General features: G+C 47.0%; 1 protein-coding gene across 5 annotated transcripts in view; it reads left to right on the top strand.

Moving 5' to 3' along the window:
• Positions 1-16959, top strand: part of LOC115153616 (vinculin) — a 46967-nt gene extending 30008 nt beyond the window's left edge. For 2 of the 5 annotated variants that reach the window (XM_029699251.1, XM_029699250.1), the window contains 12 exons: positions 5180-5370; positions 6158-6357; positions 10245-10373; positions 10514-10663; positions 10753-10861; positions 11080-11382; positions 11476-11600; positions 11757-11957; positions 13205-13375; positions 14279-14482; positions 14573-14677; positions 16130-16959. In XM_029699251.1, coding sequence (XP_029555111.1) covers positions 5180-5370; positions 6158-6357; positions 10245-10373; positions 10514-10663; positions 10753-10861; positions 11080-11382; positions 11476-11600; positions 11757-11957; positions 13205-13375; positions 14279-14482; positions 14573-14677; positions 16130-16276 — 2035 coding nt within the window. In that variant the 3' untranslated portion in view covers positions 16277-16959. Of the gene's footprint in view, positions 1-5179; positions 5371-5549; positions 5577-6157; positions 6358-10244; positions 10374-10513; positions 10664-10752; positions 10862-11079; positions 11383-11475; positions 11601-11756; positions 11958-13204; positions 13376-14278; positions 14483-14572; positions 14678-16129 lie in introns of all 5 variants that reach the window. The other 3 variants (XM_029699253.1, XM_029699252.1, XM_029699249.1) reach the window with 2 other exon arrangements.
• Positions 16960-25692: the final 8733 nt, after the last annotated feature.

Here is a 25692-nt window from a genome sequence, read left to right as displayed (position 1 = left end):
GGGAGTGCCTTATATGCATTCTGGAAGTTAGTATAACAATGCTCGAGAGTTTTAGCAGTGCCAGTACAACAATCAATATGTTGATAGAATTTCGGGAGCCTTTTCCTCAAATTTGCTTCATTAAAATCCCCAGCTACAATAAATGCAGCCTCAGGATATGTGGTTTCCAGTTTGCATAAAGTCCAGTGAAGTTCTTTGAGGGCCGTTGTGGTATAGGTTTTTGAGGGGATATATACCGCTGTGGCTATTATTGACGAAAATTATCTCGGGAGATAGTACGGTCGGCATTTGATTGTGAGATATTCTAGGTTGGGTGAACAGAAGGACTTGAGTTCCTGTATGTTATCACAGTTACACCGTAAGTCGTTAATCATAAAACATATACCTCCACCCTTCTGCTTCCCGGAGAGATGTTTGTTCCTGTCACGTCCTGACCAGTAGAGGGGGTAGTTGGGTCAGGACGTGGCAGAAGGGAGTGTGTGTTTGTTATTGTTTCATTGATTTTGGCCGTGTGACTTCCAATCAAGCACAGCTGTAGAGGGTTGTGGTTGATTGGGAGTCACACATAAGGTGCCTACTTTGCCTTGTGGGGTTGTGGGTGGTTGTTTTTTTACACTGCTTGTATTAGCCTGTAGAACTGTCACTGTTGTCACCCTTTTTGTTGTTAAGTGAATGCTCTACTCCTTTTTTGGCAATAAATGACCATGAGTATTCACATACCTGCTGCGCCTTGGTTCATTTCAGAAGACAGCCGTTACAGAACCACCCACCAAACCAGGACCAAGCAGCAGAAGAGGAGGAAGCCACAGGAGAAAAAAAGGAGGAATGGACATGGGAGGACGTCCTGGACGGCAAGGGAGCCTACACCTGGGAAGAGATCCTGGCCGGAAGGGATCGCCTCCCATGGGAACAGGTGGAGGCACTCAGGAGAGCGGAGGCAGCTGGACAGAGGAACCACCGGGAACGTTTCCGAGGTACACGACTAGCGTTCAAACCCGAGAGGCAGCCCCAAGATTTTTTTTGGGGGGGGCACACGGGTAGCTTGGCCAGGCCAGGGAAGAGCCGTAAGCCAGCTACCCGTGATTACAGGGAGGTGCGTATGAGGTGGAGGGCGCCATGTTACTCTGTGGTACGCACCATCTCGCCTATACGGATGCACAGCCCAGTTCGCCCAGTACCAGCGCCCCGCAGGTGCCAGGGTAAGGGGAGCATCGAGCCGGAAGGAGTGATGCCAACCCTGCACTCAAGACCGCCAGTGCGCCCTTTCGGTCCGGTGTTTCCCGCTAGACGCACTAGCATGGAGGTGCGTGTCTCCAGGCTGGCAAGTCCAATACCAGCCCCACGCATCAGGAGTCTAGTGCGTCAGCCCAGCCTCGCCAGTCAACCATCACCAGAGCTGGCCGCCAGTCAACCATCACCAGAGCTGCCCGCCAGTCAACAGTCGTCAGAGCTGCCCGCCAGTCAACAGTCGTCCGAGCTGCCCGCCAGTCAACAGTCGTCAGAGCTGCCCGCCAGTCAACAGTCGCCAGAGAGGTCAGACTGCGCTGAACTGCAGGAGTGGCCAGACTGCGCTGAACTGCCGGAGTGGCCAGACTGCCCTGGACTGCCGGAGTGGCCAGACTGCCCTGTTCTGCCGGAGTGGCCAGACTGCCCTGTTCTGCCGGAGTGGCCAGACTGCCCTGTTCTGCCGGAGTGGCCAGACTGCCCTGTTCTGCCGGAGTGGCCAGACTGCCCTGTTCTGCCGGAGTGGCCAGACTGCCCTGTTCTGCCGGAGTGGCCAGACTGCCCTGTTCTGCCGGAGTGGCCAGACTGCCCTGTTCTGCCGGAGTGGCCAGACTGCCCTGTTCTGCCGGAGTGGCCAGACTGCCCTGTTCTGCCGGAGTGGCCAGACTGCCCTGTTCTGCCGGAGTGGTCCTCCTGCCCTCCGGCCCAGCCCGAGTGGCCCTCCTGCCCTCCGGCCCAGCCCGAGTGGCCCTCCTGCCCTCCGGCCCAGCCCGAGTGGCCCTCCTGCCTTCCGGCCAAACCCGAGTGGCCCTCCTGCCTTCCGGCCCAGCCCGAGTGGCCCTCCTGCCTTCCGGCCCAGCCCGAGTGGCCCTCCTGCCTTCCGGCCCAGCCCGAGTGGCCCTCCTGCCTTCCGGCCCAGCCCGAGTGGCCCTCCTGCCTTCCGGCCCAGCCCGAGTGGCCCTCCTGCCTTCCGGCCCAGCCCGAGTGGCCCTCCTGCCTTCCGGCCCAGCCCGAGTGGCCCTCCTGCCTTCCGGCCCAGCCCGAGTGGCCCTCCTGCCTTCCGGCCCAGCCCGAGTGGCCCTCCTGCCTTCCGGCCCAGCCCGAGTGGCCCTCCTGCCTTCCGGCCCAGCCCGAGTGGCCCTCCTGCCTTCCGGCCCAGCCCGAGTGGCCCTCCTGCCTTCCGGCCCAGCCCGAGTGGCCCTCCTGCCTTCCGGCCCAGCCCGAGTGGCCCTCCTGCCTTCCGGCCCAGCCCGAGTGGCCCTCCTGCCTTCCGGCCCAGCCCGAGTGGCCCTCCTGCCTTCCGGCCCAGCCCGAGTGGCCCTCCTGCCTTCCGGCCCAGCCCGAGTGGCCCTCCTGCCTTCCGACCCAGCCCGAGTGGCCCTCCTGCCTTCCGACCCAGCCCGAGTGGCCCTCCTGCCTTCCGACCCAGCCCGAGTGGCCCTCCTGCCTTCCGACCCAGCCCGAGTGGCCCTCCTGCCTTCCGACCCAGCCCGAGTGGCCCTCCTGCCTTCCGACCCAGCCCGAGTGGCCCTCCTGCCTTCCGACCCAGCCCGAGTGGCCCTCCTGCCTTCCGACCCAGCCCGAGTGGCCCTCCTGCCTTCCGACCCAGCCCGAGTGGCCCTCCTGCCTTCCGACCCAGCCCGAGTGGCCCTCCTGCCTTCCGACCCAGCCCGAGTGGCCCTCCTGCCTTCCGACCCAGCCCGAGTGGCCCTCCTGCCTTCCGACCCAGCCCGAGTGGCCCTCCTGCCTTCCGACCCAGCCCGAGTGGCCCTCCTGCCTTCCGACCCAGCCCGAGTGGCCCTCCTGCCTTCCGACCCAGCCCGAGTGGCCCTCCTGCCTTCCGACCCAGCCCGAGTGGCCCTCCTGCCTTCCGACCCAGCCCGAGTGGCCCTCCTGCCTTCCGACCCAGCCCGAGTGGCCCTCCTGCCTTCCGACCCAGCCCGAGTGGCCCTCCTGCCTTCCGACCCAGCCCGAGTGGCCCTCCTGCCTTCCGACCCAGCCCGAGTGGCCCTCCTGCCTTCCGACCCAGCCCGAGTGGCCCTCCTGCCTTCCGACCCAGCCCGAGTGGCCCTCCTGCCTTCCGACCCAGCCCGAGTGGCCCTCCTGCCTTCCGACCCAGCCCGAGTGGCCCTCCTGCCTTCCGACCCAGCCCGAGTGGCCCTCCTGCCTTCCGACCCAGCCCGAGTGGCCCTCCTGCCTTCCGACCCAGCCCGAGTGGCCCTCCTGCCTTCCGACCCAGCCGAGTGGCCCTCCTGCCTTCCGACCCAGCCCGAGTGGCCCTCCTGCCTTCCGACCCAGCCCGAGTGGCCCTCCTGCCTTCCGACCCAGCCCGAGTGGCCCTCCTGCCTTCCGACCCAGCCAGAGTGGCCCTCCTGCCTTCCGACCCAGCCAGAGTGGCCCTCCTGCCTTCCGACCCAGCCAGAGTGGCCCGCATGCCTTCCGACCCAGCCAGAGTGGCCCGCATGCCTTCCGACCCAGCCAGAGTGGCCCGCATGCCTTCCGACCCAGCCAGAGTGGTCCGTCTGCCAGGGTCAGCCCGAGTGGCCCGTCTGCCCGGCGCAGCTATCGGCGCCAACAAAGTGGGCGACGCCGAAGGTGGAGCGAGGTCCACGTCCTGCACCTGAACCACCTCCAGGATAGGTGGGTTGGGGAGGGAGGGTGTAGCACAGTGCCGTCGGTGACGGCAGCCACCCTCCCTTCCCTCCCTTATTGTTTAGGTGTTAAATTTTGTTTCTTGTTTTCCTTTTTTTTAGGTGCATCCCGGCGTCTGCACCTTGAGGGGGGGGTACTGTCACGTCCTGACCAGTAGAGGGGGTAGTTGGGTCAGGACGTGGCAGAAGGGAGTGTGTTTGTTATTGTTTCATTGATTTTGGCCGTGTGACTTCCAATCAAGCACAGCTGTAGAGGGTTGTGGTTGATTGGGAGTCACACATAAGGTGCCTACTTTGCCTTGTGGGGTTGTGGGTGGTTGTTTTTTTACACTGCTTGTATTAGCCTGTAGAACTGTCACTGTTGTCACCCTTTTTGTTGTTAAGTGAATGCTCTACTCCTTTTTTGGCAATAAATGACCATGAGTATTCACATACCTGCAGCGCCTTGGTTCATTTCAGAAGACAGCCGTTACAGTTCCTGTCGGCGCGATGTACTGAGAACCCAACTGACTTTACAGAGTCAGACAGTATATCTTGAGAGAGCCATGTTTCCGTGAAGCAGAGTTTGTTACAATACCTGGTGTCTCTCTGAAAAGCAACTCTCGCCTTGAGCTCATCAACTTTATTATCCAGAGATTGGACATTAGCGAGTAAAATACTCGGGAGCGGTGGGTGGTGTGCACGCTTCCTAAGTCGGACCAGAAGACGTCGCCGAGTATCTCTCCTCCGCCAGCATTGTTTTGGGTCAGCCTCTGGAATAAGTTCAATTGCTCTGGGGAGAGCAAACAAAGGATCTGCTCCAGCAAAGTCGTAATCCTGGTTGTAATGCTGGATGTTCTGGTGAGTTACCGGCGCTCTAATATCCAATAGTTCTTCCCGGCTGTATGTAATGACACAAACCAATTCCTGAGCTAATAACGTTAAAAAGAGCAGATAAACAAACAAACAAAATACTGCAGTTCCTAAGAGCTAGTTGCGATGCTGCCATCTCCGTCGGCGCCATCTTCATCCCTCCGCTTGAAGTCCTGACAAAATTCTTCCCAGGGGCCGATGAGCCTGGTACCGCTATAAGTTTTTTCCTTCTATGTAGTTTTTCCTTGCCACTGTGCTTCTGCTTCTGCTAGCTCTTTGTGGTCTTGGACAGATTACTGTAAAGCACTTTGTGGCAAAGGCTTAATAAATAAATATGATTGCTTGATATCTTTCTTGCCCTCATCCTCTCTCTTCTCCCCCCTCACTCTTTCACTTTGTCTCGGTTTCTCTCCTCTATCTCTCCATCTCTTCTATTTCTCCCTGTATCTCAGGGGTAAAGGGGACAGTCCAGAGGCGCGTGCGCTATATAAACTCATTGGAGCAGCTCTCCTGACCCTGCAGGCTAAGACCAACAGAGCGGTGGCCAACATGAGACCTGCCAAACCAGCTATCACTCTGCAAGGCAAGATGGAGCAGGCCCTACGCTGGGTCAACAACCCTGGACAGGATGACAGGGGTGTGGGTGAGTGAGGGAGAATGGGATGTGGGGAGAGGAGAGTGGAGAAGGCAGGGGAGAGTAAAGGAGAAGGAGAGGAAAGGAGATGATAATACAGTACAGTGTCCATCTTTATTTTGCACACCCCTATGTGCATGTGTGTTTATGTTGTACTCTGTTTCTGCCATGCTGCCGTCTGAGTGCAGTGTGTGAGTGGCCACAGCACAACTCAGGTAACTGCTTTTACAGAGAACTGAACCATAAAGCTGTTGTGCTGTACAATGAGCTCCAAAAGTATTGGGACAGTGACAAATGTTTTGTTGTTTTGGCTCTGTACTCCAGCACTTTGGATTTGAAATGATACAATGACTATGAGGTCAAAGTGCAGACTGTCAGCTTTAATTTGAAGGTAATTTCATCCATATTGCGTGAACTGTTTAGAAACTATTGCACTTTTTGCAAATAGTCCCCCCATTTTAGGGGGGACTATAAACGGTTCAACTGATATGGATGAAACCCTAAAATGAAAGCTGGCAGTCTGCATTTTAACCTCAAAGTCACTGCATCATTTAAAATCCAAAGTGCTGGAGTACAGAGCCAAAACAACTAAATATTTGTCACTGTCCCAATACTTTTGAAGCTCACTGTATATAATTTTACTATACTAAAGTAGTACTATCATGTCATCAGAGACATGGCCATGAACTCTGAGTCGCATTAGTGCACACTGTAGCAAAAACGTTTTGCAATGGGTAATGTTTTGCAACAGTCTATCAAATCCAGTGTGTTACACATGCATTACTCTACACTCAAGGTCAGGCAGCAATCCGGGGCTTGGTATCGGAGGGCCGCCGGTTGGCTGGAGGGCTGGGAGGGCCGTACCGGCAGGACATGATTGTCCGCTGTGATCGCAACGAGGTGCTGATGACATCACTGGCAGACATAGCGGGGAGGGGAGAGGCCGAAGCCCCGCAGGCTAAAGCTACTGCTTCACAACTACAGGAAAGTCTGAAGGTAACACACACGCAGTGATGGGCAAAGATACAGGTAACTTCCAAAATAAAGTAAACACTTGAGTAAATGAGGGATACAAAGTATATTGAAAGCAGGTGCTTCCACACAGGTGTGGTTCCTGAGTTAATTAAGCAATTAACATCCCATCATGCTTAGGGTCATGTATAAAAATGCTCAGTTGCCCATTATTTTGGCTACCATGGCTAGAATAAGAGATTTCAGTGACTTTGAAAGAGGAGTCTCAAAGGAGCATAGGGTGTTTAAAGTGTGGGTGTGTGTCTCAGTCACCAGATCCCAACCCAATTGAACACTTCTGGGAGATTCTGGAGCGACACTTGAGACAGCCTTTTCCACCACAATCAACGAAACACCAAATGATGGCATTTCTTGTGAAAGAATGGTGTTACATTCCTCCAATAGAGGTCCAGACACTTGCAGAATCTATTCCAAGGCACATTGAAGCTGTTGCAGCCCAAAGCCCTATTAATGTGATAACCACACCACCCGCATCATGTGCGCGAGCGTTGCAAAATAAATGTACACATACATGTTATTCAATCATTGCACCCACACTGCTCGCGTGCATCAACTAAAATATAACTTGGTTCTATTTGTGACGCTTGACACGCTGCAAGTCCCGCCTCTCCAATCTCCTGCATATATCCACGTGGGTGATTGAACAATGAATTGAGGTCCACACTCCAGTCCAGTTGTTGGAGGTAATGCACCTTAAAGTTGGATGCCAACCGCCATATAAAGTCCAAAGAAGAAGAAGCCTGATGGAGAGATTACGAACTCGGTTCACCCTTTTATCTGTGGATTAATTGTCGGAGTAGAATACCTTGTGCATTTCAGGTAAAATAAAAACCAACATTTTCTATCCCAGGACAAATTAGCTAACAACAGCAAGCTAGCTAGCTAAATTGCCATAAATGTTTAATGCTTTTCGACCTGTCCCCAAATTATTATAGTTGATTAAGAGTTTTGATATTTCAACCTGCGTGTCCTGATTGCGTCTGGTGTGGGCGGACAAAATCAACATGCGTGTGAGCGGTGTGGTCAGCACATAAGACACTTAATGTTGGTGTTTCCTATATTTTGGCAGTTACCTGTACAAAACCTGTACAGTTACATGTATCTTGTTACAAAATACCCTGATGTATCAAAATAAACAACACTGGTGCCAAAATATGTATTTAATTAAAATGTGTATTTTGTATTTTCAAAATACAGAATATACATTTGCGGGTAGCCTCAAATGAATTATAAAACATTTACATTACTTATGACCCTAGGCTAACACGCTGAACAGTATCAATAGCCCAGACAATTGGCACAGTTCATAGAGTTGTTAGTCTTCAGAGCTTTGTGGTCCCCTATTACTACAAATTTGCATCATTGGTGTCAGAAATTAGATACTGTGCCTCAACATGAGCTCGCAGTCAGAGGTGCAAGTGGAGGTGGAGGTGAAAATGGGTTTGGAAGAAAGTCAAGGCATGGAACTCACTCCCCGAATGAGAGGGAGTGTACTGATGGCATAGTATGGCATAGGCAATAACACAGTGTTTTGCTTTCAAAGTCAAATTCACTTTCCCCTTTTGGACCAACTTCACTGCATTATTCTCGCTCTGGAAGTGCATCCTTGGGCTTCAACTTTCTTTCAAGCTCCTCCACTCATCCACTGACCCCTCTCATGGCCTCACACAATAACGCCATAAGACTTTTGATACCAATTCAGCAAATTTGGGGTGACAGGGGGCTACAAAATTGTGAACCGCTTTTGATATTATTTTTTGAGCATTTTGAAAATATTAAAATAGGCTACCATTCTCTGAAGTCTCTTGTTACAAATTACATGGTGATTTTTTTTTTTTCAGGCCATTCAAATACAAATGACAGAATAGTAATTGAAATATGTTCTTTAAATACATGTAACAAAAATACTGTCCATCTCTGAAATTACACACAGACACGTATAACTTGATCAAGGGCTCCTCGCTCATCAAAAATGACTTCTTTTTCTGTCATCATTCTTTATTTCTACAGTCGTGGCCAAAAGTTGAGAATGACACAAATATACATTTTGACAAAGTCTGCTACCTCAGTTTGTATGATGGCAATTTGCATATACTCCAGAATGTTATGAAGAGTGATCAGATGAATTGCAATTAATTGCAAAGTCCCTCTTTGCCATGCAAATGAACTGAATCCCAAAAAACATTTCCACTGCATTTCAGCCCTGCCACAAAAGGACCAGCTGACATCATGTCAGTGATTCTCTCGTTAACACAGGTGAGTGTTGACGAGGACAAGGCTGGAGATCACTCTGTCATGCTGATTGAGTTCGAATAACAGACTGGAAGCTTGAAAAGGAGGGTGGTGCTTGGAATCATTGTTCTTCCTCTGTCAGCCATGGTTACCTGCAAGGAAACACGTGCCGTCATCATTGCTTTGCACAAAAAGGGCTTCACAGGCAAGGATATTGCTGCCAGTAAGATTGCACCTAAATCAACCATTTATCGGATCATCAAGAACTTCAAGGAGAGCGGTTCAATTATTGTGAAGAAGGCTTCAGGGCGCCCAAGAAAGTACAGCAAGTGCCAGGACCATCTCCTAAAGTTGATTCAGCTGCGGGATCGGGGCACCACCAGTACAGAGCTTGCTCAGGAATGGAAGCAGGCAGGTGTGAGTGCATCTGCATGCAGAGTGAGGCGAAGACTTTTGGAGGATGGCCTGGTGTCAAGAAGGGCAGCAAAGAAGCCACTTCTCTCCAGGAAAAACATCAGGGACAGACTGATATTCTGCAAAAGGTACAGGGATTGGACTGCTGAGGACTGGGGTAAAGTAATTTTCTCTGATGAATCCCCTTTCCGATTGTTTGGGGCATCTGGAAAAAAGCTTGTTCGGAGAAGACAAGGTGAGTGCTACGGTCGGAAAGTCGGAGCTCTTGAAAGATGCCAGAGTTTCAGACTTGGAATTCCGAGTTGCATGACTGTTCAAAAGTTTTTTCCCAGTTGTATAGAGTTTATCAAATTGACGAATATATATATATATATATATATATATCAGTCCTGTGTCATGTCAACAGTAAAGCATCCTGAGACATTCATGTATGGGGTTGCTTCTCAGCCAAGGGAGAGGGCTCACTCACAATTTTGCCTAAGAACACAGCCATGAATAAAGAATGGTACCAACACATCCTCCGAGAACAACTTCTCCCAACCATCCAGGAACAGTTTGGTGACGAACAATGCCTTTTCCAGCATGATGGAGCACCTTGCCATAAGGCAAAAGTGATAACCAAGTGGCTCAGGGAACAAAACATCAATATTTTGGGTCCATGGCCAGGAAACTCCCCAGACCTTAATCCCATTGAGAACTTGTGGTCAATCCTGAAGAGGCGGGTGGACAAACAAAAACCCACAAATTCTGACAAACTCCAAGCATTGATTATGCAAGAATGGGCTGCCATCAGTCAGGATGTGGCCCAGAAGTTAATTGACAGCATGCCAGGGCAGATTGCAGAGGTCTTGAAAAAGAAGGGTCAACACTGCAAATATTGACTCTTTGCATCAACTTCATGTAATTGTCAATTAAAGCCTTTGACACTTATGAAATGCTTGTAATTATACTTTTTTTTGTCATTTAGCAGACGCTCTTATCCAGAGCGACTTACAGTAGTAGTGAATGCATACATTTCATTTTCATGCATTTTTTTTGTATACTTCAGTATTCCATAGTAACATTTGACAAAAATATCTAAAGACACTGAAGCAGCAAACTTAGTGAAAATGTATATTTGTGTCATTCTCAACTTTTGGCCACGACTGTACATTAGACATATAAAACATGTACTGATATAAATATCCATGCTGTATGTCTGTCAGGACTTGAAGGGTCGTATGCAGGAAGTCATGACCCAGGAAGTATCCGATGTGTTCAGTGACACCACCACCCCCATTAAACTACTGGCCGTGTCTGCGACTGCCCCCCTAGAGGCCCCGCACAGAGAGGAGGTACTGTCTGTCTTTCTGTTACATATACTGTCTGTCTCCTTGTCTGTGTGTATGTCTATATATGTATATTTCCTTTCTATAATGTTGTGTTGCGTTACGGTCAGTGTTTGTAGAGGCTAATTTGTGTGTGTGTGTTGCAGGTGTTTGAGGAGCGTGCTGGTAACTTTGAGGCCCATGCGGGTCGCCTGGGCGCAACAGCAGAGAAGGCGGCGGCCGTGGGATCAGCCAATAAGAACACAGTTGAGGGAATACAGGCTACCGTTAAACACACCAGAGAACTCACTCCACAGGTGTGTGTGTGTGTGTGTGTGTGTGTGTGTCCACGGACTTAGTCTTTAGATTGACACAACAATGATGTTGATTATGAGTGTGTGTTCAGGTGACCTCCGCAGCTCGTATCCTGTTGAAGAATCCAGGTAACCAGGCGGCCTACGAACACTTTGACACCATGAAGAACCAGTGGATTGACAATGTAGAGAAACTCACTGGTAACACACACACACACACACACACACACACACACACACACACACTCGCATGCATGCATATGCAACCACACACACACACGTGGACACACACCCAAAGATTTCTGAAGGCTGTGTACTGTATGTTTCACTCTTCCTCATGTCTCTTTGTGTGTGTGTGTGTGTGTGTGTGTGTGTCTGTATACGTGTCTGTCTGTGTGCTTACATGCGTGTGTGTGCAGGTCTGGTGGATGAAGCCATAGACACCAAGTCTCTGCTGGATGCGTCTGAGGAGGCGATAAAGAAGGACATCGATAAGTGTCGTGTCGCCATAGCGAATGTACAGCCGCAGATGCTAGTTGCCGGGGCGACCAGCATAGCTCGGCGAGCCAATCGCGTACTACTGGTAGCGAAGAGAGAGGTGGAGAACTCAGAGGACCCATGGTTCAGAGAAGCAGTGAAACGTGCATCAGATATACTCAGCCACACTATATCACCTATGGTTATAGACGCTAAGGCTGTGGCCGGAAATATACAGTACCCAGGTACTTACATGCACGCACACATATATGGCTTGTTTCTGTCACTTGTGTGTACATAATTTGACTGAAATTCATGCCCATACCTCTCCCACTCAGCCCTTCAGAAGGCCTTTTTAGATTCTTGCCTCAGAATTCTGGCTGCTGTTGGGAAGATCAGAGAAGCCTTCAGCCTCCCGGAGCCAGACTTCCCCCCTCCACCCCCAGACCTAGACAAGCTACACGTGAGGACAAACAAACACACACGCAGTGTTACACAAACTCTTGAACTGTTTCAGCGTCAGGCATTGTTAATTAAAACAAGAAAAACAATGCTATCTGGGGCTTACATCTCTCCGTCCGTCCAACCGTCCATCTGTCCGTCCGTCTGTCCCCTCCAGGTGAGTGATCAGGAGCAGGCCCCCCCTAAGCCCCCCCTACCAGAGGGAGAGGTGCCCCCGCCCCGCCCCCCACCTCCAGAGGAGAAAGAGAGAGACAAAGATGAAGATTTTCCAGAGCAGAAGGCAGGAGAGCTGCTCAGTGAGCCCATGATGGTGGCTGCTAGGCAACTACACGACGAGGCACGCAAGTGGTCCAGCAAGGTCAGCGCACACACACACACACACACACACACAGCTCTGGTGTTAGGGTGCTAGCCATTAGCTTTAGTGCAGCTGTAAGTATGTGCTAGTGTGTATGTGTGTTAGTGCAGGTGTTCATGCATTTCCCAGACAGGAGTAGACCTACTGTATAGGGTTTAGCTGTGCTAGTAGGCCCTACCAGTGGTATTACTGTGGTAATGCAGTCTTAGTTCCAGTGGTAATGTAATCTTATTACCAGTGGTAATGTGATTGTACAGGGTTTAGACCAGAGTTTTACTGCAGCTACTGTATTCATATCTACAGAGGAAGGATTGGTTATGACAAATAGGAGAGTTATTGAGGGGTTATGGTTATGATATAGGAGACATGTGGAGTGGTTGGGTATGACAGACGCAGTTCTCTGATGTCCTGTGTATCTCTACTCTGAGTTGTGCAATAAAGGGATTTCTCCAACACGACTGTGTTGCTGAAATATGAAGATCTGGGAGCTGATTCCAATTTCAGACGAAAACTGGAAACTGTCATCTGAGAAAGGTGTCTGCATGCTGTGTCTCTAATCTAACCTTCCAACAAGAGTAGGGTTGCAAAATTCCCTTAACTTTACCAAAAATTCCACAAATTCTCAGATTTTCCAGAAATTGTAGGATTCTGTATTTCTTGCTTATTCCTTTCTGATTCCGGGAATCTTCCAACCAGGATTTCTGGAAAACCTGGGAATTTTGGGAAAGTTACGGGAATTGTTTAACCCTAAACAGGAGGACTAGAACAGAACAGTCTTACAGAGTCTGGACAAAAACACAATTCTCTCTCTGTCAGAGTCAATATTGGTTTGGTTTCTGTCTACTACACAACATTGAAACAATTATAGAATAGTTTTGTACCTGCCTGTACCTGTATCTAAATGAACACTGTAGCCCAGGCTGACTCCCTCTCCCCCTACCACAGCTCTCCTCATTGCTACCTGCCTAGCCCAACTCTTCCTTCCCCTCCTCTCTCCTCCCTGATAGAACTGTCTGCCTCTTCTCCTCTCTTCTTTCTGTTCTCCCCCAGTGGTAGTATCGCTTTTTTCCCTCCATCCTCTCATTCCTCCTCCTCCGACTGTAGACTTCCTCTTGTCCTTCTCTCCATTCAGTGCGTCATACAAACACTATACTTTCTACATGCTGCCTCCCCTCCCCTCTTATCACTCTCCTCACCCCTATCCCTCCTACTCCTCTCCCCTCCTCTCCTCTCCTCACCCACCCCAGCTTGAGGAAGAGGAGGGTGTAGAGGTAGATGATGAAGACGAGTTTACTGACGGTGAGGATGACTATGAGCCAGAGCTGTTGATGATGCCATCTAACGGCAATGCCGTAAATCAACCCATCCTAGCCGCCGCACAATCGCTTCATCAGGAGGCGCGCAAGTGGTCCAGCAAGGTACTGGCCACTGCATCCCCTCTGCATCCTGCTGTTGAAAAAGTAACTTACTGTTACTATGGGAACAAGTAATTTACTGTTACTATGGGAACTTGTAATTTACTGGGATTACGTTTTCAGAAAGGTGTAGACTACGTCCTGACTGCATCCCATCTGCACCCTTACTATGGAAACTCTCGGCTCTGCATCCTGCTGTAACCATGGGGACATCCAATCAGCTATGGCTGCTGCATTACTCCTGGACACTTAGTTGACACACAGTTGTGTTTACATTGTGTTGTTGGGGTTATGTTAAGGTTGCCTGTAAGGATTGTTGTTGGAATGGCACCTTTGTTGCACCTGCTGGATAAACTGATACTGGCTTCTCAAGTCCCTCCCTTGGGAAACTAAGTGGTTTAGAGGAGGAGCCAGTCGCTCTGACTCTGCCTTTGTCCAACCTGTGAAGCCAAGGATGACAGTTTCTCAATACTTTCTGGATGATGTAGTGTTCTTAGCTGCCTGCTGTTGGTAGGATGACACTTCTTGCTTTGCCTGATGATAAATATTAACCTCCACCTGACCATCATGACATGGTATAACCTATCGGCGCTGTATGTGAGTGTGTGTGTGTGCGCGTGCGAGCCTGAGTGTTGTAAAACATTCTAAATCAAGCTCAAGAAAACTAACTTTTGGACTTCACATTTTCATTACACATGATCGTCAACCATTGAAGATCAATGTCTGAGAACATAAATGTATGAAATACTATTAACACAGAGGCATGGAGATGTGGAACGTGAAACACGTCAGATGCATTCAGGAGTACCCCACCCATCCACAATACTAACTCCCTCTTTCCCATTGTCCCTCCCCCCAATCTCCCCCATCACACTAACCCCTCTCCCCTTCCGCCTTCCTCCACAGGGAAATGACATCATTGCAGCGGCCAAGAGGATGGCGTTGCTGATGGCTGAGATGTCCCGGTTGGTACGCGGCGGCAGCGGTAATAAGCGGGCTATGATCCAGTGTGCTAAAGACATTGCCAAAGCCTCGGATGAGGTCACCAGGCTGGCCAAAGAGGTGGCCAAGCAGTGTACTGACCGACGCATCAGAACCAACCTGCTGCAGGTACACATACACAAGCACGCACATACAAACACGCATCTGCACGCACACTCACTCAGGGGGTGTACTGTAACATGCTGTTTATGTGTCCAGGTGTGTGAGCGTATCCCCACCATCAGTACTCAGCTGAAGATCCTGTCAACAGTCAAAGCCACCATGCTGGGACGAACCAACATCAGCGAGGAGGAGTCTGAACAGGTGAGAGAGAAAATTAAGAAAAAAAATCCTCAGCAATCTACACACAATACCTCATACTGACAAAACGAAAATAGGTTTTTCCATTTTTTAAAAAAATTTATAAAACATAAATACCTTTTTTACATAAGTATTCAGACCGTTTGCTATGAAACTTGAAATTGAGCTCAGGTGCATCCTGTTTCCATTGATCATCCTTTGATGTTTCTACAACTTGATTGGAGTCCACCTGTGGAATATTAAATTGATTGGATATGATTTGGAAAGGCACACACACTGTCTATACAAGGTTCCACAGTTGACAGTGCATGTCAGAGCAAAAACCAAACCATGAATGAATTGTCGAGGCACAGATCTGGGGAAGAGTACCAAAGAATGTATGCAGCATTGAAGGTCCCCAAAAACACAATGGCCTCCATCATTCTTAAATGGAAGAAGTTTGGAACCACCAAGACTCTTCTGAGAGCTGGCCGCCCGGCCAAACTGAGCAATCGGGGGAGAAGGACCTTGGTCAGGGAGGTGACCAAGAACCCGATGGTCACTCTGACAGCGCTCTAGAGTTCCTCTGTGGAGATGGGAGAACCTTCCAGAAGGACAACTATCTCTGCAGCACTCCACCAATCAGGCCGGAAGCCACTCCTCAGTAAAAGGCAAATGACAGCCCGCTTGGAGTTTGCCAAATGGAACCTAAAGACTCTCAGACCATGAGAAACAAGATTATCTGGTCTGATGTAACCAAGATTCAACTCTTTAGCCTGAATGCCAAGCATTATGTCTGGAGGAAACCTGGCACCATCCCTACGGTGAAGCATGGTGGTGGCAGCATCATGCTGTGGGGATGTTTTTCGGCGGCAGGGACTGGGAGACTAGTCAGGATCGAAGGAGATCTGAACAGAGCAAAGTACTGAGAGATCCTTGATGAAAACCTGCTCCAGAGCGTTCATGATGTCAGACTGGGGAGGAAAGTTCACCTTCCAACAGGACAACGAGACAATGTAGGACTGGCTTCGGGACAAGTCGCTGAATGTCCTTGAGTGGCCCAGCCAGAGCCCGGACTTGAACACCGATCGAACATCTGCAGAGAACTCCCCAAATACATACCCAAGACTCGAGGCTGTAATTGCTGCTTCAACAAAGTATTGAGTAAAGGGTCTGAATACTTATATAAGTGATATTAAAAAAAAAATATATATATATATATATATATATATATAAATGAGCAAAAATGTCTAAAAACCTATTTTTGCTATGTAATTATGGGGTAGTGTATAGAGGATAAAAACAATTTAATCAATATTAGAATAAGGCTGTACCCTAACAAAATGTGGAAAAAGTCAAGGGGTCTGAATACTTTCTGAAGGCACTGTATATATTTTCAAACCTGTTTCAACTCCCTTGCTCCCCCAAAGGCTACAGTGTTTAACCTATCTCTCGCTCTCTCCCTCCAACATCCAGGCTACAGAGATGCTGGTCCATAATGCCCAGAACCTGATGCAGTCAGTCAAGGAGACCGTGAGAGAGGCCGAGGCTGCTTCAATCAAGATCCGCACCGATGCAGGCTTCACCCTGCGCTGGGTCCGTAAGACCCCCTGGTACCAGTAACACACACTGGTGCCAACACACACAAACAAACAGGTGTAGTTTTACGACATACTCTGTATGTATAGTTAGGTGTACTCTACTAACAACATCCCTGTTGAAATAAGTTTGAGTTGTTAGCTCCAAAGTTCAATTTATCCATTATCATGTTATTATGTAGGACAACAGCTTTAATATATATTTTTTAGTATGTTGGGTTTCAAGAGTTTTTTAGCATGAAGAGTTTTTATATTTTCTAACCGTGGTGACTTTTTTTACCTGTCCCATTCTAAATGAATGTCAACGGCACACTTCAACCACTGGTACACAATGAGTGGGTCCTAAATGGCACCCTATTCCCTATATAGCGCACTACTTTTGACTACAGCCCTATGGGCGCTGATCAAAAGTAGAGCACTACATAGGGAATAGCATGTGACGTACAGTGACAGCTTTGTTTGTATGATGTATGATGCTAATATGATATAAGGTGAGTGATATATACTATTTATTGACTTCTGGAAGCTGTCAGGCTGGCGTGTTGGTTGGTGCTCAAGGGATGCTTCCTGTGTTTTTACGGAATTTTATTTGACATGTCACAAACACCACCAAAGACTTTGTTTTACACCACTGTATATGAACATACACTACCGTTGGACAGTTTGGGGTCACTTAGAAATGTCCTTATTTTTTTAAAGAAAAGCTAATTTTTGTCCATTAAAATAACATGAAATTGATCAGAAATACAGTGTAGACATTTAATGTTTTAAATGACTATTGTAGCTGAAAAACAGCCGTTTATTTATTTTTTATGGAATATTTACATAGGCGTAGAGGGCCATTATCAGAAACCATCACTCCCGTGTTCTAATGGCATGTTGTGTTAGCTAATCCAAGTTTATCATTTTAAAAAGGCTAATTGATCATTAGAAAACCCTTTTGCAATTATGTAAGCACAGCTGAAAACTGTTGTGCTGATTAAAGAAGCAATAAAACTAGCCTTCATTAGACTAGTTGAGTATCTGGAGCATCAGCACGTGTGGGTTTGATTACAGGCTCAAAATGGCTAGAAACAAAACTTTCTTCTGAAACTCGTCAGTCTTATTGCTTAAGGCCAGACTAAAGGCCAGTTGTATTACTTCTTTAAATCAGCACAACAGTTTTCAGCTGTGCTAACATAATTGCAATTATAATGATCAATTAGCCTTTTAAAATGATAAACTTGGAATAGCTAACACAATGTGCCATTGGAACACGGGAGTGATGGTTGCTGATAATGGGCCTCTGTACACCTATGTAGATATTCCACAAAAACAAAAATCGTCCGTTTCCAACTACAATAGTCATTTACAACATTTAAGTGTCTACACTGTATTTCTGATCCATTTGATGTTATTTTAATGGACGAAAAAAGTGTTTTTCTTTCAAAAACGAGATTTCTAAGTGACTCAACTTTTGAACAATAGTGTATATACAAAAGTATTTGGACACCCCTTCAAATTAGTGGGTTCGGTTATTTCAGCCACACCCGTTGCTGGCAGGTGTATAAAATCGAGCACACAATCATGCAATCTCCGGAGACAAACAATGGCAGTAGAATAGCCTTACTAAAGAGATCAGTGATTTTCAACGTGGCACCGTCATAGGATGCCACCTTTCCAACAAGTCAGTTCACAAATTTCTGCCCTGCTAGAGCTGCCACGGTCAACAGTAATTGCTGCTATTGTGAAGTGGAAACATCTAGAAGCAACAAAGGCTCAACGGTGAAGTGGTAGGCCACACAAGCTCACAGAACGGTAACACCGAGTGCAGAAGCGCGTATAAATTGTCTGTCCTTGGTTGCAACACTCACTACCGAGTTCTAAACTTCCTCTGGAAGCACCGTCAGCACAATAACTGTTCGTCGAGAGCTTCATGAAATGGGTTTCCATGGCCAAGCAGCCACGCACAAGCCTAAGATCACCATATGTAAGGCCAAGTGTCGGCTGGAGTGGTGTAAAGCTTTCAGCCATTGGACTCTGGAGCAGTGGAAACACGTTCTCTGGAGTGATGAAACGTTTCACCATCTGGCAGTCTGATGGCCGAATCTGGGTTTGGTGTTTCCAAAGAAAAAGCTACATGCCCCAATGCATAGTATCAACTGTAAAGATTGGTGGAGGAGGAATAATGGTCTGGGGATGTTTTTGAAGGTTCGGGCTAGGCCCCTTAATTCCAGTGAAGGGAAGTCTTAACGCTACAGTATTCGAATGAATGGAAGCAATGACATTGTAGACAATTCTGTGCTTCCAACTTTGTGGCAAAAGTTTGGAGAAGGCCCTTTCCTGTTTCAGCATGACAATGCTCCCATGCACAAAGCGAGGTCTATACAGAAATGGTCTGTCGAGATCGGTGTGGAAGAACTTGACCCCATCGGACACCTTTGGGATGAATTGGAACGCCAACTGCGAGCCAGGCCTAATCACCCAACATCAGTGCCCGACCTCACTCATGCTCTTGCGGCTGAATGGAAGCAAGTCCCCGCAGCAATGTTCCAACATCTAGAGGAAAGCCTTCCCAGAAGAGTGGTGGCTGTTATAGCAACAAAGGGGGGACCAACTCCATATTAATGCCCATGATTTTGGAATGAGATGTTTGATGGGCAGGTGTCCATATACTTTTGGTCATGTAGTGTATGATAGGACTTTCTGACAACCTTAAAAGCACAATTAATGCAGATGTAAGGATCAAGTTAGAAAACACAATGTACTCAAGTTTATTAGAACCTTGTTTTCTGGAGTTCAAAAACACAATGAAATAAGATTGTTTTGCAGTGTGATTGTGACGCTTATTAGATTATTATTTTCTGTATGTTCCATGTAACAGTTGAACTGTTAGTTTGGTACTTTTTCATGAGTGAACACTAAAGCCAATCTTTACAGTTACACATCCCGTCCACCTGCTCTATCAGTGTGAGTGTGTTTGTCTGTGATATATGTTTATGTGTGTGTGTGCGTTTGCGCATGCGAGTATTGGTATTAAGCTGTAATGGTTAAGGCCGGTAAAGCACCACAGTACTAGTTAGGGTAAAGCAGGCTACTAGTTGGGTTTAAGGCTGTCAATACTGTGGTTTATGCTGGTACAGTCCAGGTGGCAGTTCTAAAAATGTTGAATTTTATTTTTAGCCAGCTAACTTTACAAAATTGCTTGAAATAACTTCATGTTTTTGAGAAATGTGACTGTTTATTAAAGTTGTGGCTAACTTGATAGTCCCACTTTCTGGAATACCCCACTTGTTAACAAGCTTTATTTATGCTATTATGGTTACATATTGAGCATGTAGTCACTGAGCCCCCTGTCCATGTTTAGGTGCAGTGTGACGGTGTGTTCACACGGTTAGGGTTATTTATTCTGTGAATGTACAGTGGGGGAAAAAAGTATTTGATCCCCTGCTGATTTTGTACGTTTGCCCACTGACAAAGAAAGGATCAGTCTATAATTTTAATGGTAGGTTTATTTGAACAGTGAGAGACAGAATAACAACAAAAATATCCAGAAAAACGCATGTCAGAAATGGTATAAATTGATTTGTATTTTAATGAGGGAAATAAGCATTTGACCCCCTCTCAATCAGAAAGATTTCTGGCTCCCAGGTGTCTTTTATACAGGTAACGAGCAGAGATTAGGAGCACACTCATAAAGGGAGTGCTCCTAACCGCAGCTTGCTACCTGTAAAAAAGACCTGTCCACAGAAGCAATCAATCAATCAGATTCCAAACTCTCCACCATGGCCAAGACCAAAGAGCTCTCCAAGGATGTCAGGGACAAGATTGTAGACCTACACAAGGCTGGAATGGGCTACAAGACCACCGCCAAGCAGCTTGGTGAGAAGGTGACAACATTTTGTAAGTCGCTCTGGATAAGAGCGTCTGCTAAATGACTTAAATGTAATGTAAATGTAAACATTTGGTGCGATTATTCGCAAATGGAAGTAACACCTAAAGAACTGTCAATATCCCTCGGCCTGGGGCTCCATGCAAGATCTCACCTCGTGGAGTTGCAATGATCATGAGGAATCAGCCCAGAACTACACGGGAGGATCTTGTCAATGATCTCAAGGCAGCTGGGACCATAGTCACCAAGAAAACAATTGGTAACACACTACGCCGTGAAGGACTGAAATCCTGCAGCACCCTCAAGGTCCCCCTGCTCAAGAATACATATACATGCCCGTCTGAAGTTTGCCAATGAACATCTGAATGACTCAGAGGACAACTGGTGAAAGTGTTGTGGTCAGATGAGACCAAAATGGAGCTCTTTGACACCAACTCAACTCGCCGTGTTTGGAGGAGGAGGAGGAATGCTGCCTATGACCCCAAGAACACCATCTCCACCGTCAAACATGGAGGTGGAAACATTTTGCTTTGGGGGTGTTTTTCTGCTAAGGGGACAGGACAACTTCACCGCATCAAAGGGATGATGGACGGGGCCATGTACCGTCAAATCTTGGGTGAGAATCTCCTTCCCTCAGCCAGGGCATTGAAAATGGGTCGTGGATGGGTATTCCAGCATGACAATGACCCAAAACACACGGCCAAGGCAACAAAGGAGTGGCTCAAGAAGAAGCACATTAAGGTCCTGGAGTGGCCTAGCCAGTCTCCAGACCTTAATCTCATAGAAAATCTGTGGAGGGAGCTGAAGGTTCGAGTTGCCAAACGTCAGCCTCGAAACCTTAATGACTTGGAGAAGATCTGCAAAGAGGAGTGGGACAAAATCCCTCCTGAGATGTGTGCAAACCTGGTGGCCAACTACAAGAAACGTCTGACATCTGTGATTGCCAACAAGGGTTTTGCCACCAAGTACTAAGTCATGTTTTGCAGAGGGGTCTAATACTTATTTCCCTCATTAAAATGCAAATCATTTTCTAACATTTTTGACATGCGTTTTTCTGGATTTTTTTGTTATTCTGTCTGCCACTGTTCAAATAAACCTACCATTAAAATTATAGACTGATCATTTCTTTGTAAGTGGTCAAACGTACAAAATCAGCAGGGGATCAAATAATTTTTCCCCCCACTGTACGTATAAAACACTGTTAGACAGCCTGCCAACACATACATTGTGCCTTGGAATAATAAAGAAAACATTAAAATATATTTTGTCTTTCATTTATATATTACATGTACAGTGCCTTCAGAAAGTATTCATATCCCTTGACTTTTTCCACATTTTGTTGTTACAGCCTGAATTTAAAAATGCTAAAATACATTTTGTCACTGGCCTAGACACAATACCGCATAATGTCAAAATGGAATTACAGTGAGATCAAAGTATTGGGACAGTGACAATTCTGTTGTTGTTTTGGCGCTGTACTCCAGTACTTTGGGTTTTAAATGATTAAGGAGGTTAAGGTGCAGACCCTTTAATTTGAGGGTATTTTCATTCATATCAGGTGAACTGCTTACAAAATACAGCACTTCTGTACATTGTTCTCTAAATTTAGGGGACCAAAAGTATTGGAACAAATTCAATTATGTATTAAAGTAGTAAAAAGTTAAGTATATTGAACAAAATATAAATGCAACATGTAGTGAAATTTTCCATACTCACAAAAATCTTATTTCGCTCAAATTGTGTGTACAAATTAGTTTATTTCCCGGTTAGTGAGCATCTCACCTTAGCCAGGATAATCCATCCACCTGACAGGTGTGGCATATCAAGACACTGATTAAACAGCATGATCATTACACAGATGCACCTTGTGCTGGGGGGACAATAAAAGGACACTAAAATGTGCCATTCATCCACCACAATCACCTCATTTCAGCATGATAATGCAAGGATCTGTACACAATTCCTGGAAGCTGAAAATCCCAGTCCCAGTTCTTCCATGGCCTGCACACTCACTAGACATGTCACCCATTGAGCATGTTTGAGATGCTCTGGATTGACATGTAAGACAGTGTGTGCCAGTCCCCCCAATATCCAGCAACTTCGCACAGCCATTGAAGAGGAGTGGGAAAACATTCCACAGGCCACAATTAACAGTCTGATCAACTCTATGCGAAGGAGATGTGTCACGCTGCATGAGACAAATGGGGATCACAACAGATACTGGTTTTCTGATCCAACTATTTTTTTTAAGGAATCTGTGACCAAGAGATACATATCTGTATTCCCAGTCATGAAATCCATAGATTAGGGCCTAATGAATTTATTTCAATTGACTGACTTCCTTATAAATCAAATCCCATTTTATTTGTCACACGCGCCGAATACAACAACACCTTAGTGAAATGCTTGTACATGTAGGTAGAAAAAAGTGACTATGCACAGAAAATAAACAGAATAGCAGCAGCGTGCAGGGGGGATGCAAATAGTCTGGGTAGACATTTGATTAGCTGTTCAGGAGTCCTATAGCTTGGGAGGAGAAGCTGTTAAGAAGTCTGACAATTTTTATGGCCTTCCTCTGACACCACCTGGTATAGAGGTCCTGGTTGGCAGGAAGCTTGGCCCCAGTGATGTACTGGGCCGTACAAACTACCCTCTATAGTGCCTTGCGATCGGACGCCAAGCAGTTGCCATACAAGGCAGTGATACAACCAGTCAAGATGCTCTCGATGGTGCAGCTGTAGAACTTTGAGGATCTGAGGACCCATGCCAAATCTTTTGGGTCTCCTGAGGGGGAATAGGCTTTGTCGTGCACTCTTCTTGACTGGTGTGTTTGGACCATGAGTTTGTTGGTGATGTGGACACCAAGGAACTTGAAGCTCTCAACCTGCTCCACTACAGCCCGGTCAATGACAATGGGGGCATGCTCGGTCCTCCTTTTCCTGTAGTCCACAATCATTTCCTTTGTCTTGATCATGGCCAGGTCTTGATGCATCACATGCCAACTGTAATGGCAAGTTGGGGTTGAAGTGGGTTAGGGCCTCTGACTGAGCTAAGGCTGTTTTCGCTTTCTTGAATGCCTCCTCACATCTGTCTGTCCACTTCCACTGTTTGGTTTTGTTCAAAAGTTCATGCAGTGGCTTTAACATGTTAGCTAGGTTTGGCACAAACTTTGCGTAGTATGTCAGTAGTCCTAAGAATGATCTCAGCTGACTCACGTTCTGTGGGGATGGAGCTTCCACAACAGCCTTCACCTTCGATGGCGCCTTGTGGAGCCCCGAACTGTCGATGATGTGGCCCAGGTACTCAACAGAGGGCCGGAAAAACTCGCATTTGTCCTTCCGGACCCTCAGACCGTACTCCTCCAATCTCTGTAGTGTAGCGTTCTGGTTTCTCAGGTGCTCCTGCTGGTCTTTGCCGGTGATAAGTAGATCATCGAGGTAACATTGGAACCCAGTGAGCCCGCTCAGTATCTGGTCCATAGCTCCCTGAAACAAGGCCGGAGCTGAAGTGATTCCAGGACCTGTACAGTCCTTTGTGAGTCACTATGGTCAACAGTTCTTGTGACTCTTGGTCCACATGCATCTGTAGATAGACTTATGTCAGACCTATCTTACTGAATTTTTGTCCTCCAGCTAAACCAGAAAAGAGGTCGTCAATGAGGGGTAGTGGATATTTTTCAGCAGTCAAGACTGGGTTAATGGTGACTTTGAAATCACCACATTGTCTGAGTGATCCATCTTTTTTTATGACTGGAAAAACAGGTGTAGCCCATTCACTGGATCCAATACTCCACTCTCCACTAGTCTGTTTAGCTCAATTTCAACTTTTGGTTTTATTGCGTATGGGACAGGTCTAGCTTTGAAGCATTTTGGCTTGCTCTCTGGTTTCACGGTCAGTTTAACTGTTTTGTCCTTACTGCCAAGGTCTCCTTTGAACACATCCGTGTGTTTCCTCAATATCCCTTGTAGGTTTGTGTCCTCTTTTGCAACCATGTGAATTTCCTGCCAGTTTAGTTTGATCTTTTCCAGCCATGTGCGTCCTAGCAATGCTGGATGGTTGCCTTTCACAATGTAGAGTGGTAGCTTTACCTTCTGTTTGTTGAGCTCCACTGTAACAATCACGCTTCCTCTCACTGGAACAATCTCACCGGTGTATGTTTTCAGCGTCATCTTTGTGGGCTGTAGTGTGAGGTGATGTAGTTTCTCCTTGTATACAGCCTCAGACAGCAAAGATATGGCTGCTCCAGTGTCCTCTTGCATCTGTACTGCGTTTCCATCCAGTAGCGGTGTCTCCCAGTAGCCGTATCCATTGTCTGAAATTGACATAACATGCAAAGATTCTTCCCCTTCAGACAGGGTATCACTTTGTTCATCCTCTGTGTGCTCCATTTTATGCACTTTCTTTTTGTACTTACTGAAGTCGCTTTTCCTTTGTTCAGTACTTTTGTTTGATTGTGTCTTTTTGTTTTTACATGCACGTTTGATGTGACCCTTTTTCCCACAACTTCTGCAGTCTAAGTCTTTGCACCAACACTCCTCTGCTTGGTGACCTGGTTTCCCACAGCGATAGCATGGCTTGCCACCTCCTGCCTTGTTTTTTAACTCCGTAGACACCTTATGCACTTTGGTTGATGCACTTAGCTGTTGTGCGTCTTTATTTGCCATTTCCATTGATGTACTCACTTCTATTGCTCTTTGCAATGTTAAGTTACTCTCAGTCAAAAGGCGTTTCTGAATTGCCTCGCTGCGCATGCCACACACTAACCTATCACGTATAGTGTCGCTCATTGATCGCCCAAATTCACAGTGTTCAGATAACTGTTTCAATACAGCCACAAACTGTGAGATCGATTCTTCCTCCTCTTGATTTCTCTTATGAAACCTGAATCTCTCTGCGATTATCAGTGGTTTGGGAGAATAATGTCCTTTTAAGGTAGCCACAATTTCATCATATGATTTATCACCAGGTTTTTCAGGCGTTACAAGGCTGCGCAGTAGATTGAATGTTTTTCCTCCCATAACAGTCAAAAATGTTGGCACAACGACTTCTGCTTTAATGCCATTTGCCAACAAAGTACTCAAAACGTTCTGTGTAAGAACTCCATTGTTCCACAGATTCATCAAATGTTCCTATATTTCCAATCAATGCAGACATTTTCGGTTTATTTTTCTAACTCACACATTTCAGACGGTCCCTTACACCCAGACTACTCCCCCCCCCCTTCTTTTATCTCACGATGACTTCACTTTCTCCCGCAGCGAAACTCTTCCTATCCCTCAAGGCTCTCGTTGCCGTGACATCAAAGGCTAGCTAGCATCACTCGACTGGCTAGCTCCACGTTTTGTTTGCGTCTTTCTACAGCGAAAAAAAACTAAAACTAATTTAACTCAGACTTTCTGCCGAAGATGACGAGTACAAACGTGAGAACATTTCTTCCTTGTCGCCAGTTTTGTTGTATAGCACACTGTATTACTTGTACAACTAATGTAAGGACAGGACATGAGTAGAAATTTACGTGGGCATTGTTTAATGCGTTTCACAGGAAGAACATTCCAAGCGTTTTTAACGTA

The sequence above is a fragment of the Salmo trutta genome, chromosome 18 (genome assembly GCF_901001165.1).
Source record: "Salmo trutta chromosome 18, fSalTru1.1, whole genome shotgun sequence".
NCBI classification, from domain to species: domain Eukaryota; kingdom Metazoa; phylum Chordata; class Actinopteri; order Salmoniformes; family Salmonidae; genus Salmo; species Salmo trutta.
The sequence above is the reverse complement of the archived record's forward strand: the minus strand, read 5'-3'. Positions and strand labels throughout refer to the sequence as shown.